The sequence below is a fragment of the Dermochelys coriacea genome, chromosome 1 (genome assembly GCF_009764565.3).
Source record: "Dermochelys coriacea isolate rDerCor1 chromosome 1, rDerCor1.pri.v4, whole genome shotgun sequence".
NCBI classification, from domain to species: Eukaryota; Metazoa; Chordata; order Testudines; family Dermochelyidae; genus Dermochelys; species Dermochelys coriacea.
In genome coordinates, this window is record NC_050068.2 from 8,946,916 (window position 1) to 8,961,691 (window position 14,776).

General features: G+C 43.2%; 1 protein-coding gene across 5 annotated transcripts in view; it reads left to right on the forward strand.

Moving 5' to 3' along the window:
* The window catches only part of SLCO2B1 (solute carrier organic anion transporter family member 2B1), a 113,079-nt gene that overhangs the window by 48,609 nt on the left and 49,694 nt on the right, over positions 1–14,776 (forward strand). For all 5 annotated transcript variants that reach the window (XM_038416026.2, XM_043504017.1, XM_043504018.1 and 2 more), the window contains 2 exons: positions 1,057–1,155; positions 7,374–7,504. In XM_038416026.2, coding sequence (XP_038271954.1) covers positions 1,057–1,155; positions 7,374–7,504 — 230 coding nt within the window. The remainder of the gene's footprint in view (positions 1–1,056; positions 1,156–7,373; positions 7,505–14,776) is intronic.

Below are 14,776 nucleotides of genomic sequence, written 5' to 3' on the forward strand. Positions count from 1 at the left end.
GGGCTGGAGGGACCAGTTCCATGACAGGGTGTGACTGCTCAGCTCTCAAGAACAGACCCTTAGACTAAAGAAACTTCAAGTGTTTTTAATTTTGACTGCTCCAGAGTATAAATGCCATAAATTCCTGAAACATATTTCACAAGGATTCAGGGTAACGAAGAATTGAGTCTTATGTATGTTCATGCTTTTCATCAGTAGTTGTTATAAGAAGGCTTCCATGTAAAAGCTGAAGTAGATAAATTGAGGTAGCAAAAAAATGTTTCAAAGAGCATGGCACAGTTTTTAATCTGAAGAGTGCCAGTATGTATCTTGAGTACCTTTCTGAATGTAATGGAGGTTTTACACAAGGAGTAACTGAAGTCAGAGTTTGGCCCCTGATGTACTGCGGAAGTTACAAGGGGTTCAGAGAAGTAGTGACAAGAATGATTGAGGACATAGAAAAACTCTCCTATGGAGAGAGATTGAAAAGATTGGGATCGTTTACCTAGAAAGGAGAAATGGTAAAAGAATATACAATAATTATGGTATAGAAGAGAAAGATAAAGGATTTTGCTTCTCTTTTTTGCTTAAAACAACAACAAGGGGATATTAAATTAAATCAAAAGGTGGGAAATTCAAAACTGATAAAAGGAAATGCTTTTACACACAACATGTAATTAGACTATGGAACTCATTGCCACATGAAGTCCACGAGGCCAAGAATTTAAGCAAGATTGAAAGACAGATTGAACATTTATATGGATAACAAGAATATAGAGGTATAATTAATGGTAACATTTTTGGAAGAAATATTAGAACTCATGCTTCAGGGTTTATTGATATCAGGATGAGACCTAATGTGGGAGTAGATTAACCCACACCTGCTACTGCAGGTTTCTTATACCTTCCTCTGGTGCTGGCCCCAGTCAGAGACAGGATACTGGGCTGGATGGACTTTGGGTCTGACCTCATTTTGTAGTTCCTATTTTCCTGTGGTTTTGCATCTCATGTACCCTGCATGCACTCCTCTCAAAGACAGAACCTTCCTGCTGAGTGGAAAATGCTTTCTTTTTGCAGGAATCCTTTTTGCTCTGACTATCATCGGACCTGGCGTGGCATTCATGTTAGGATCTGCTGTTTTGCGCTTTTATGTGGACATTGACAAAGTTCCCCCAGGTGAGTTCATGTAGGTTCTGAGGGCCATTATCCATTCTTAATGCAGTGCATGGGAGTGTGTGTGTGGGGGGGGAACTTTCCTGTTACCATAGGCAATGTTATTTTAGATCTGAGAGCTAGCATCATGATGCCAAAGAAGTTAAAAAGATCTGAAGTGTGCAGCGACGCTGCTGTTCATCTGCCATCAAGTGAAGCAAAGCCTGTCTTCCTTTAACTGTGCTGACACATTTGTATATGCCTGAGTGAATTAACTGAGCTTCCTGTAATCATTCTGCTAGCGGCTTGCATGGTTCCAGTGGTGGAAAACCAAGTACAGAAAGTGCTGTGATGGAACTCTCTGATTAATCAGATATGGCAAGTGGGTGCTTCCCTTCTAACTCAGGGTCACACACAAATATCAGAGGGTTAGATCAAGCACCGCTGCTGCAGAAACTTCATGTTTTCCTCATGCTTTCTCCTTCCTCAATCATGGAGATCACTCACACCTGTGCTGCAGCTCATTTCCAGCATTGCCAGCACGAGTAGAATGAAACAGATTTATCTGTCCTTACTGTGCTCACCACTGTATTAGCTGGGTGCCCACAAGGATTACACCTTATTCAATATGCTTCTCTCGATTGCTTCTGAGTAGCCAGTGGTGCATGGGAGCTGAACAGGTATGCACGTTCCACCCACCGCCAGCTCTCAGGGTGGGTGTGTAGGAGGAGGAGAGCGAAAATGAAAAGGAAGGAAAGAAACACACAAAAAAGGAGTGGAGGAGAGAAAGAAAAGAGACATGGAATGCGCAAAAAGAGAGGGTAACTGAGGAGGGGAAAGAGGCAGGGGGGGAAAGGAGACCAAAAAAAGGAGAAGAGACAAAGATCAGGGAGAGAAAAGGACAGTAATTGCCCTTAAAGTCCTTGAAGCCTTTCCAGTTTCATTTGTACTGCACTATGTTAGGAGAGCATTTGTGGGATTCGCTGGGCATGGGAAAGATCTCTAACACTCCGGTAACGTCAGCCTGTCAGCAAAGGCAAAACTAGAGATTACCACAGAAGGTGGGGGGGCAATGAAGATCCACCCAGTCAGCACAGAGTTGTAACAGGGATGAGCACTGTGGAAAAGCCTAAGAACAAAACTGATGCTGCTGTTTCAAGAAGAGCTGGCTCAGGCATCAGGGAGGGCAGCAGCCCTGGGGAGGGGCTGAACAACTGGTTGTCTTTCTAAAAAGGATGGCAGGATGGGCAGGGATGGTGTCCCTAGCCTTTGTTTGCCAGAAGGTGGGAATGGGCGACAAGGGATGGATCACTTGGTGATTACCTGTTCTGTTCATTCCCTCTGGGGCACCTGGCACTGGCCACTGTCAGAAGACAGGATACTGGGCTAGATGAACCTTTGGTCTGACCAAGTATGGCCATTCTTATGGTCTAAAAACTTCTGTTACAGACCATGTGGTTTCTTCAATAAAAACCTGAGCTGGGGTTCTTGAGAAGCTGGTTGCCTTGGGTATTTCAAAATCCTGGCCTGGCAAATGGAGGGGGATCATTCCAGATTATTTGTAACATTGTAATAGATTTTTCTAGCTGCCATAGCACTCCCTGGCCTCAGGGTGCTATGTTGCAGGGGACTTCATCTCTTGTGTGCTCTCCCGCAAATGGCCACTTCCTCAGCCCCACGATGGACTGTCGCTGTCCATGTCTTCTCCCAACTGTCTCTGGGTATTCTGTGGCCTGGCCCTCCAGCCAAGTCACACCAAAGTTCAGTCCCCTTCCGGGGGTAAGTTCAACTATGAGTCCAACTGTCTTCCAACTCCTGGGCCCTGAAGAGTTTCTCCTAAGCTCTTTCTTCCCCAGCAGGTTTCCTCCTCCCACTGCTTCCCTTCTCCAGAGACTCAGTCAGTTTACCTCAGGGATCTCCCAATCCCTTGCAGACCCTATCTCAGGGCTCCTTATCCCCCATACGAGCCTGAATTAATCCCTGCTGGTGTCTTCCAGCCCAGCTTCCCCAGGTGTTTTCCAGAAAGGAAACTCCCCTTGTGCCTTTCTCCTGGGTCTTCTTCCCCTTGACTGAGTTCACAGCTCTCTTTAAATAGTCAGTCCTCACCCTGATCCCTGCATCAATGATCATCATTGTAATTAAACTCCATCACACCCAGGTGGGATCACTAATCACTACCTGGCTAGATTGCCAGTGAGGCTGAGGGACATCTGCACAGTTCCCGGCAAGGCTGAGCTCAGCTTGCCTTAAAGAGCCAGCCAGCCTGTGACAAACATTGCAGCATTTCCTGCGTTTTCTGAAGAGACTGTGAGAAAACTTCTCCTGGACTGAGATCAAAAGGCACCAACATCAGGAGAACTGGAACACCAATGGATATTTCATCCTATAAACACTACGGCTTCTGGCCCTTCCTTTAGTTTCTGGCATTCTGGTTCATTGTTGAACACTGAACACAGTAACAGACACTGGCTGAAGTATGCTGTGAGGAGTCACATGGCAAAGGGCATACGCTGTGTTGTTTTGTACATACGTAATCCTGTTCTTCAGGGACTGTCCCCGCCAAAAAAGCCTAAAGTTTAAAATCGGATTGAAAATGCAAAGGCCGGCAAAGCACTGAAAGCTCTGCATGGGGCAAAAAGGCTTCTCTGAGCAAGTCACTAGTTATGGGAAAACTGGTTGGAAATGGGGCTACCGAGCAATTTAAAAATTAATCGTGATTAATCACACTGTTAAACAATAATAGAATACCATTTATTTAAATATTTTTGGATTTTTCTATATTTTCAAATATATTGATTTCAGTTACAACACAGAATACAAAGTGTACAATGTTCACTTTATATTATTTTTTATAAGTATTTGCACTGTAAAAAAAAAAGAAATTGTTTTTTTCAATTCACCTAACACAAGTACTGTAATGCAATCTCTTTATTATGAAAGTTGAACTTACAAATGTAGAATTATGTACATAAGAATGGCCATACTGGGTCAGACCAAAGGTCCATATAGCCCAGTGTCCTGTCTTCTGACAGCGGCCAATGCCAGGTGCCCCAGAGAGAATGAACAGAACAGGTAATCATCAAGTGATCCATTCTCTATCTCCCATTCCCAGCTTCTGGCAAACAGAGGCTAGGGACACCATCCTTGACCATCCTGGCTAATAGCCATTGATGGACTTATCCTCCATGAATTTATCTAGTTCTTTTTTGAACCCTGTTATAGTCTTGGCCTTCACAACATCCTCTGGCAAAGAGTTCCACAGGTTGACTGTGCCTTGTGTGAAGAAATACTTCCTTTTGTTTGTTTTAAACCTGCTTTCTATTAATTTCATTTGGTGACCCCTAGTTCTTGTGTTATGAGAAGGAGTAAATTAAACTTCCTTATTTATTTTCTCAACACCAGTCATGATTTTATAGACCTCTATCATATCCCCCTTAGTCATCTCTTTTTCAAGCTGAAAAGTCCCAGTCTTATTAATCTCTTCTCATATGGAAGCCGTTCCATACAAACAAGTTTGTTTACATTTGCAAGAGACAATGCTTGCCTGCTTCTTGTTTGCAATGTCACCTGAAATTGAGAACAAGCGTTCTCATGGTACTGTTGTAGCTGGCGTGCCAGATGCGCTAAAGATTCATATGTGCCTTCATGCTTCAGCCATCACTGGGATATGGTGCCATGCTGATGATGGGTTCTGCTCGATAACAATCCAAAACAGTGCAAACTGATGCATGTTCATTTTCATTATCCACCAGCAGAAGGTTGATTTTCTTTTTTGGTGGTTTGGGTTCTGTAGTTTCTGCATCGTAGTGTTGCTCTTTTAAGACTTCTGAAAGCATGCTCCACACCTCGTCCCTCTCAGATTTTGGAAGGTACTTCAGATTCTTAAATCTTGGATATAGTGCTGTAGCTATCTTTTAGAAATCTCACATTGGTACCTTCTTTGCGTTTTGTGAAATCTAAAAAGAAAGTGTTCTTAAGACGAACAACATGTGCTGGGTCATCATCTGAGACTGCTATAACATGAAATACATGGCAGAATGCGAGTAAAACAGAGCTGGGGACATATAATTCTCCCCCAAGAAGTTCAGTCGCTTTTTTTTTTAATGAGCATCATCAGCATGGAAGCATGTCCTCTGGAATGGTGTCCGAAGCATGAAGGGGCATACGAATGTTTAGAATACCTGGCATGTAAATACCTTGCATTGCCAGCTACGAAAGTGCCATACAAATGCCTATTCTCCCTTTCTGGTAACATTGTAAATAAGAAGAGGGCAGCATTATCTCCTGTAAATGCTTGTTTGTAAAAGCTTGTTTGTCCTAGTGATTGGCTGAACAAGAAGTAGAACTGAGTAGATTTGTAGGCTCTGAAGTTTGACATTAATTTTGGTTTTGAGTGCAGTTATGTAACAAAAACAAATCTACATTTGTAAGTTGCACTTTCACGACAAAGAGATTGCACTGCAGTACTTGTATGAGGTGAATTGAAAAATACTATTTCTTTTGTTTATCACTTTTACAGTGCAAGTATTTGCAATAAAAAATAATATACTCTTTAATTTCAGTTACAATACAGAATACAATATATATGAAAATGTAGAAAAACATCCAAAATATTTAATAAATTTCAATTGGTATTGTATTGTTTAACAGTGTGATTAATCACAATTAATTTTTTGAGTTAATTGCATGAGTTACCTGCGATTAATCAGCAGCCCCAGTTGGAAATAAATATACTTAGTCCATTCACAAACATAAATATGTCTCACAGTTCCTCTATAAGGTATTATAAGCATAGGCATGACATGATTTGCCCAAGGCCACTGTACCAGAGCAACGTTGTCTGCTTACTCAATCCATACTTAAACCGCTAGAGCACAGCTCTTCCTAGCCCATAATCCAGGTAGTGTTATGTGGGGATGGAACTGCAAATTCCAAAACTTTGGAGTTTTGCCTATTGTAGGCTTGCTTTGTTCTAGAAGCAGTAAGTGGCTGCACATAATGTAGCCCTGTGACCCTCCCTCTGCCCTTGTCAGCTTTGGCTGGATCCGGTCTCCTAGGTGTCCCTTAGAAAGACTTCAAAAAGTAAATTCTGAAGGAACAGAATCAATACTTCTTTTCAAGCACAGTCCCTTTTTCTTGGTTCCATTTTCCTTGACTCAAAAACCAGAGGGAAACTATTCTCTCTGAAAGACTGGCCCTATATTAAAATGCTTTTGATTTATAATTATGCAGCATTGCTGTAGCCATGTTGGTCCCAGGATATTGGAGAGGCAAGGTGGGTGAGATAATCTCTTTTATTGGACCAACTTTTGTTGGTGAGAGAGGCAAGCTCTTCTTCAAGTCTGGGAAATGTACTCAGAGTGTCATAGCTAAATACAAGGTGGAACAGTTTTTTAGCATAAGTATTTAACATATATTTCAAGGGACCATTCAAGATGAAGTGGCTCAGTAGCACCTGATTGTCGATAAAAGATTTCTTGGTGTGCTTGGGGTGGCTACTGGATTTGTGAAGGCAAGTGTGGTGATCCATGGGTTTCTTATGTGTTAACTGCTTATGCTAAACAGTTTGTTCCACCTTGTATTTAGCTGTGACACTCTGAGTACGTTTCCCAGACCTGAAGAAGAGCTCTGTGTAGCTTGAAAGCTTGTCCCTCTCACCAACAGAAGTTGGTCCAATAAAAGAGATTACTTCACCCAGATCGTCTCTTCGATTTATATAACAGCTTTTGTTCCGATGGACCCCCAAACTCTGCACAATCCACAGATACCTAATATCACAGAAGCAACTATCTCTGGCATGAGGGTAGCAGCCAACTGACATAAAGCAGGCTACACACATGGGGCAAAGGGAAATCTGGATCAAGGACACTGGACTAATTCTTATTCTTAAGAAAACTGCCATAGGATTGTTAATATCTGTGCAGAACAAACAAAGCCCCAGTTTTAAAGTCTGCAGCAAAAGGCCCTGAAGTGGTAAGTGGCTTGGTACTCAACTTACCTGCCTCACGCTGTTGAAGGAAGGGGTTGACCATGGCATGTTCTGATGACCTCCAGGGATCCACAGCCCCCAGCATGGGAGCCACTGCTCTGGAGCACTGAGCAAAATTAATTTGTTAGGGACAGATGGACACATCCAATATAGCCCATTTCCTGCAGTCAGAGGGGTAGGGGTGAAGACAATGGTGGCCCCCACTTCTTCCCATCATCTGTGTTTCTAATTTGTTTATTTGCTTGTGTTTCAGAGGAAATTCAGCTCTCTAACAAAGATCCTCGATGGGTTGGAGCCTGGTGGCTCGGCTTCCTGGTCGCAGCCACTCTCGTGGCCTTATCTGCCATCCCTTATTTCTTCTTCCCAAAAGAAATGCCTAAAGAGGTAAGAACTGGAATGGAGACAGGCAAGGTCAATTGCACAAATCATTCAGCTGCTTTAAACAATTAAGTTCTCTTAGCTCCCCTGGCAGGTGAGTTTACTCTAGATTGGGATGTGAGGGGATGATGGTCTCGGTGAAAATTTCCTGAAGCTGGTTGGGCAGTGATGCTGAAGTCAGACAAGGTGTAGAATATCAATATGCTGTGAGGAATATGTTATAAATGTGCTGTTGTACACATGCCACCTCTCTCTCCCTCTCTCTCTCTCTCTCTCTCTCTCTCTCTCTCTCTCTGCTTCCCTTGTGGGCCACGTGCCTTCTAGAGATGGCTGTGTGCTGTGAAGTTTGTATCCAGATTCAAACTTCTCAAAAGTACAAAGGGCTTCTGACGGATGTTCTGATTTGAACTCTTCTCTAGTGCCTGTAGCCCTTACTAGCTCAGATCGGATAACCTAAGCAGAGTCCAACCTGGCCAGGACTTTGGTAAGAGGCTACCAAGAAAAACCCAGAGTGCTGCTGACAGTTTAGTAGGTGGCACTCTTCCCTCTCCAGAGGTGCAAAACACAATGGTATGGAATCCCTATTCTATTCTATTCTATTCTATTCTATTCTATATAGGTTCTTATACCATGCTCATACCTGTAGTATCTGAGTGCCTTCCAGTAGTGTGTTAAGCAACATGACTACACATCTGTCCCTGACCATGTGACCCATGGTACTTTTCACAAATACTTCCCCAAATTCTACTGTGGATTAGTATATTTTGCTACATAACACTACGCATTTTGTTTCAACTGGTGAAGTGATTTTTCATTTCCTGTTGAAGGGGCGAATCTTCCAACCTTTACTCATTTAAGTAGCTCTTTTGAAGTCCACAGGGATACTTCCATGAGCAACCATTGCTCTATCTCACAAGTGACTGCACATCAGTGGTGAGCATATTATACTTATCTTCATAATATGTAGTCTGAATTGCACCGTGGGACCCTTCTAACTAAAGGGATGTGGTCTAAATATAAGATATTATCCTCATGGTATTTGAAAATGCCTTTCAAGGGCACTTCTGTAGATGAGTCAGCTTCTCAGTTGTACTGTTCTTTCCCCAAGATCTCTCTCCTCAACCATCTTCAACCAGACTGAGACTGGTTTAGTAATGACCGATTTCAGAGTAGCAGCCTTGTTAGTCTGTATCCGTAAAAAGAAAAGGAGTACTTGTGGCACCTTAGAGACTTTAAACCTTTGATTTTCCTTTGAGTTCAGGGACAAATCAGCAGCTGCATCAGAGGCCAGTCTCATCTATCGCCATTTATAAGTGAATTGCCTGCTAGCCCAGAGGAGTGAGAGATTTCAGATTACTCCCTTTTCCTGTTCCTCCCCTTTTTAATGCTCCCAAACCAAAATACATATAACCACTTGCGATCTGTGCAGCATAATAGCTTCATGGAACAATAGGCACCTTCCATGCTGCCCAGTGTTTCAGTAACACTGTCGGAGGTGGTATGAGCCAGTGAATGGGGGGCAATGGATTGAGAGACAGGCAACTCTGGGTCTATTCCAGTTCTGCCACCTAGAATCACCAGAGATGTCAATCCTGAAACTTTCTTCAGCACTAAATTCACACAAGAAATGCCCCTTCCACACACACACACACTTTTTGTCACCAAAATCGAGCAAACGTAAAGAATGCCACCCTTTGAGGAGAAAAGGAGTACTTGTGGCACCTTAGAGACTAACAAATTTATTAGAGCATAAGCTTTCGTGAGCTACAGCTCAGCTCACGAAAGCTTATGCTCTAATAAATTTGTTAGTCTCTAAGGTGCCACAAGTACTCCTTTTCTTTTTGCGAATACAGACTAACACGGCTGCTACTCTGAAACCTTTGAGGAGGTATCTTTGCCTCTCTTGGCTCAGGGTTGTGACATTTCCTCTCTTACCATGCAGCATTCCATCAGCAGTGCCTAGCGACATCCCTTCTTATTGCTGGCATTTCACAGCCCCTGCATGCAGTATTCCATCAGCCTCACACTTCCGGTGTGAGGTGCCCTGACTCCTCGTGGGGCATTTAATCTCTGTTACAACGTACAAGCCTGCATTAGAAACGTCACAGTGAGGCTCCCTGTCAGTGCCACAGTGGGGATAACACCAAGAGAAGTAATACAAGTGACTTGGCACTCAACTGGTAGATTAGACGGAATATGTAGCAAAGCTCTGTAGTATGGATTAAAGGAGAGAAACTTGCCCTAATGCTTTAAATCCTGATTTCTAGTGGCACTCCCAGCTTCAGATGAGGTCAGTGGGAGCTACTATTAAATATTATGATTATTCCCACGTATGAGTGTCTGATCAGGCCTTTTCCTGACTGCCAAGATTAGCCCAGGGCAATGTCTGGGATGGTTATTTCATTTACTTTTTTACTTGAAGAAATCTGGATTTGCAACAATGACCCTGTGATATACAACTGATGGGTAAGCTGCTGAGCCCATATGGTGCCCCACTGAAGTCTGTGGACTCTGCGCAGGTGCTGCAGTCTGCTCTCTCAGTGCCAGGCTGGGGGCCTAGCTCCTTGAACCCACAATGTGCTGAGAGCCTCCTAGCATATGCTGAGCCCCCACAACTCCTACCAGCATCAGTTAGAAGAGTTCAGGAGCACTGTGGATGCCGAAAGGAGTCAGGGTATTAAGCAATTCAGAGTCTGAGTAAATCACAACTTCACCCGGATGTTGCCTCTCCCATTCTGAGGGATCCTAATTGCCTTTACTGGGTGCTGAATGGGGAGCACTCTGGAAGAAACATGAGGCCCCTGTTCTGCACCAGCACCATTATATGCAGTAGTGTTCAGGAAGTGAAGTGAAGATAATGTTTCTAATTTTTAGCTTGAGCCAGACTGGCATATGGAACAAAGCCCCTTTAAGGCTCTTTAACAGTTATGCAGCTATTTATATTACCAATTTTTGGTACTTCCAATAAACATGAACAGCTTAAAGGAAAACACTGAGGCAGAATTCTTGAGAGGCTATTCTAAAACCACATCTAAATTGAGCTTGCCAGCATGGGGAAGCGTTGTTTTGTGGTTAAAGTGCATGACCAGCAATCAGAAAAGCTGGGTTTTGTTTCCAGCATTGTCACAGGCTTCCTATCAGACCTTGGGCAACTCACTCAACCTTTGTGCCTCAGTTTCCGCATATACAAAATGGGGGTAACCACACTGGCCTACCTCCTGGGGTTGGGATGTTGTGAGGATTCTTTCATTAATGTTTGTAAGACACTTGCAGAAAGTCTTAGAAATACACTATATTATTTGAGGAACACCAGGGAGGCAATTTAACAGATTGTGTTTGTGGCAGTAATGTGTGAGTGGCCATGGCACAAGAAGGCAACAGGGATGGATTTGTCTCTGTGTTCAGATTTTTGGCACAAAGTTTTAAAAACAGAAGCAACCAATTGCTAAAAATAATTATCCAGTCTAATATAATTGAGTCCTCTGAAGTTTGGTTGTTGTAATAAGTCATATACAAAAATAAAAAAAAACAAAGGGGACCAGCATTTGCTGGAGGAGGTATAATGAGTGTTTGTTGGGAGCTTGACCTGCTCATTAACTGAGGAAATTCATTCTGAACTGATATTTTGTGGCCTGCTGGATTTTTATCCCTTATTTATTTAATATTAAAATAGTATCTGTCACCATGTTTTTCACTAAGTCTCAAGGGCTATCTTCTGCACAGTAGGTGAGAGCTCAGCAGGAGTTCCAGGTTACGCAGAGAAAATCCCTCTTTTGCATTTTGGAGGTATTTATATGGTTTTTTTTCTGGTGAATCCAAAATAAAAGCAGATTGGCAAAGCCTGGGGGTGCTCTACCTCCAGGTGAAATACTACAGAGATAGGGACACTATTTTTCTCACCAGAGCCCTATCCTGCTAGCAGACAACTTCCATTTGTTTCCTCAGTGGAAAGGAGACCTGCCTCTTCCTGAACCTAGCTGGACGCAGCTACACTTCATTAACTCAAGTGTACATAGGAAGCCTGAGGCTTCCCCTCAACTGTTGTCAGCTCAAGTAGTCCCCCGCAAAAAGACAATCAGAAAACCTGGTCCCAACACCTGCTGGGATTTGACCTCAAGTCCTCACATCACTGTTTAGCTCAGTGGGGTCCCTCCTTAGGGGAATAACTCCAAGCTGAGTGGACCATGTCTGCAGGGTCCCAAGGAAGGTACCAAAGGGCCCAGTATACCTACAACATCCCATTTGCATAGTATCACAAAGTGGCACAGCATGAGCCTCTCAGCTAGCTTAAGCTAAGGGAAGTCCAGCCTGGTCGGGCCTCCCTAAGGCTTCCTGGTGGAACACCCTGATACTCAGAGAGTGATGCTGTTGGTTCAGTAGATGGTGATCTTCCTTATGAGTAACTCATAAAATCATAGAACCATAGAATCGTAAAACCATGGGTTTCGAAGGAACCGCAAGTGTCATTTAATCTGACATGGGACAGATTCAGGAATAAGTGTCCCTATAGAAAGCAGGGAAGGAGATGGGATTTGCCCCTGAAGCTGTATGAGGAGCTGAACTCACAGCCCGGCTCATCAGATACCATCACCAGCTGACATACCACCTATAGGTTGCTGGCTGGGAGGAGGCAGTGTGACCGACTGGCAATGCTGTTTGTGAAAGGAAATACATCCCTCTGAGCAAGAGGACTTTACGAAGGGGGAAGAAATCATAGTGGATGGGGCTATAACCAAGAACCAAGCTATAACAAAGGTCATTGCTGGGAAGAACCAAGATGGACCCAATTGTGATTTCTGTACAGGTCGATCTACAATCTATGTTATATATGCTCTGCAGAATGTTATTGAAAAATGCCTAGGGCAACAAAAGGAAGTTAACATTACATTTATAGACTTTGCAGCTGCTTTTTTCTCAGAGCATTGACTAGCACCGTGGATACTGCTATGCCAGTATAGGGTGCCTGAGGCCTTCATTAATGTGCTTAGTGGAGGAACTGTACCATGGTACATTTAGTTGTATGAGGATCAACAGTTGTATTACAGGCTGGTTTTTGGTAGAATCAGGATTGTGCTAGGAATACATTATTTAACATTCTAATAGACTACCTGATGACAAAGCTGATTGAGACCAAAGTAAGAAGTGTGAAATTTAAAGATACATCTTTAGAAGAACTCGAGTATGTGGATGATATTGTCTTACTTAGAGAGACTACTGACCAACTACAACGAATGCTAGAAGAGCTGTGAAAAACTGCAGAATCTATTGGACTTAAGATCAATGGTGATAAAACTGAAGCTATGCATGCCTCCTATGAAATGGAAATGAACAACCTGCCAATGCTGCATGTAGATGACAATGACATTGAATGAGCGAATGATTTTATTATATATTGAGAGTCAGCTGACAGCAGGAGGTTCTATAACCAATGAAGTCGCACGACAGATTGGTCTTGTGTCAATGGCATTTCACTGTCTTCAAAGGCCTCAGGGCAGCGGGATGTCTGTGTGAGATCTAAGATACAAGTGTTCAACTTAGTAATGATGACAGTCCTGTAATATGGAGAAGAAAAATGGCCACTAAAAACAGCAGAGAAGAGGAAACGAAACAGTTTTCAGCTTCAAAAGTTGTGGTGTATTCTTAACATCTATTGGTTTGATTTTGTCACAAACAGGGAGATACTTAGACGAGCCCAGTAGGTTGCAGTCTTGCAGTGGTTGGGAACAAGATGAGTGCAATAGCGGGGTCATGTCCAACCTGCAGAAGAAGGTATGCTTCTACAGGTTTATAGAGCTGAGGTTGAAGGAAGTTGAGCAAAAGTCAAAACACATAAGGTTGGAAGATGCATTACTGAGGGATTTAAGAAACTTAAATCCTCATTGACTCTTGTTGAAGGAAGATTTGCAATGGACTGTTCAAGAAGGAAGGCCATTCAACACACCACCATGGCTATCTCATAGGCATGAAAATCTGCTGCTGCTGCTACTGGGGTGCAGGGTTACTGGTTACTGGGCACCTGCTACTGGGGTGCACAGATCCAGCTGCAGGATCAGGCCCTAAGTATGACTTTAGGAACCTAACTTTAGGCACCCAAGTTTTAGACTAATAGACTTTAAGATCAGAAGGGACCATCGTGATCATCTAGTTTGACCTCCTGCACACTACAGGCCGCAGAACCTCACCCACCCACTCCTATAACAGACCCCCTAACCTCGGTTGAGATACTAACATCCTCAAATCATGATTTAAAGACTTCAACTTACAGAGAATTAACTATTTACACTTTTTTAAACCTGCAAGTGACCTGCCCCATGCTGCAGAGGGTGGCAAAAAAAATAAAAAAATCCCAGGAGTCTCTGCCAGTCTGATGTGGGGGGAAAGTCCTTCCCAACCCCAAATATGGTGATCAGTTAGACCATGAGCATGTGGACTAAACCGGGAAATCAGGTAGATACCTAGGAAAGAATTCTCTGTAGTAACTCAGAGCCTTCCTCATCCAGTTTTGAAAAGTTTGGCCTTGGATATGAAAATCTCTCCTTTCATGGACTGCCTCCCTGTAATGCTTTTCATCATTGTCATTGCCCTTCTCTGGCCCTTGTCTTTTACTGCCGTGAATACATTAACAGTACATTACTGTACACACAGAGAAACATTAGACATCCATTGTACTTCCAGCCTTGGGAGGAATTTGTCAAAGGGATGATGAGAGGTACAATTAGTTTGCTTGGAGGTTGAATTCTGCCCTGGGTTTAGGTATGCAGCTCCCCTTGACTTCAGCCCCACTCCCAGCCTCACCAGCATCCATAGGTGCAATACAGCCCGTGGTGAGTAAGCCCCATTTCCTGTTGGTCACCTCTAAAACTAATTTTCCTGGATTTCTATATTAATAGAAGCCTGGCACATACTTTACTGTACATAGATAATGGCCCAATTTGTTATTTATGAGGTGCTATTCATTACAGTTTGACAAATGAAAGTGGGGAAGGAAAATCCGGTTATTATCCCTTTACTGAAAACCTCTGATTAACCCCTCTGAGCACATGGTGGCCTGCAGCTATGGCATCTGAGCCTGTGATCTTCTGAGCTCTTCTAACCTAAGCAGGAAGGGTGTTAGTGATTTGGTATTTGGCACTCTTCCTGCTAAGCCAGGAATGAATCAGGGCTCCCGCAAGCACGGTGTTATGATTGTTGAGGAGTTGTGGGATGTAAAACCAAGGTGTCCTGAGCCTTTGTGTTCATTTAGTACCTCCTGACACTTTTCACTTGGGTAGGGGCTTT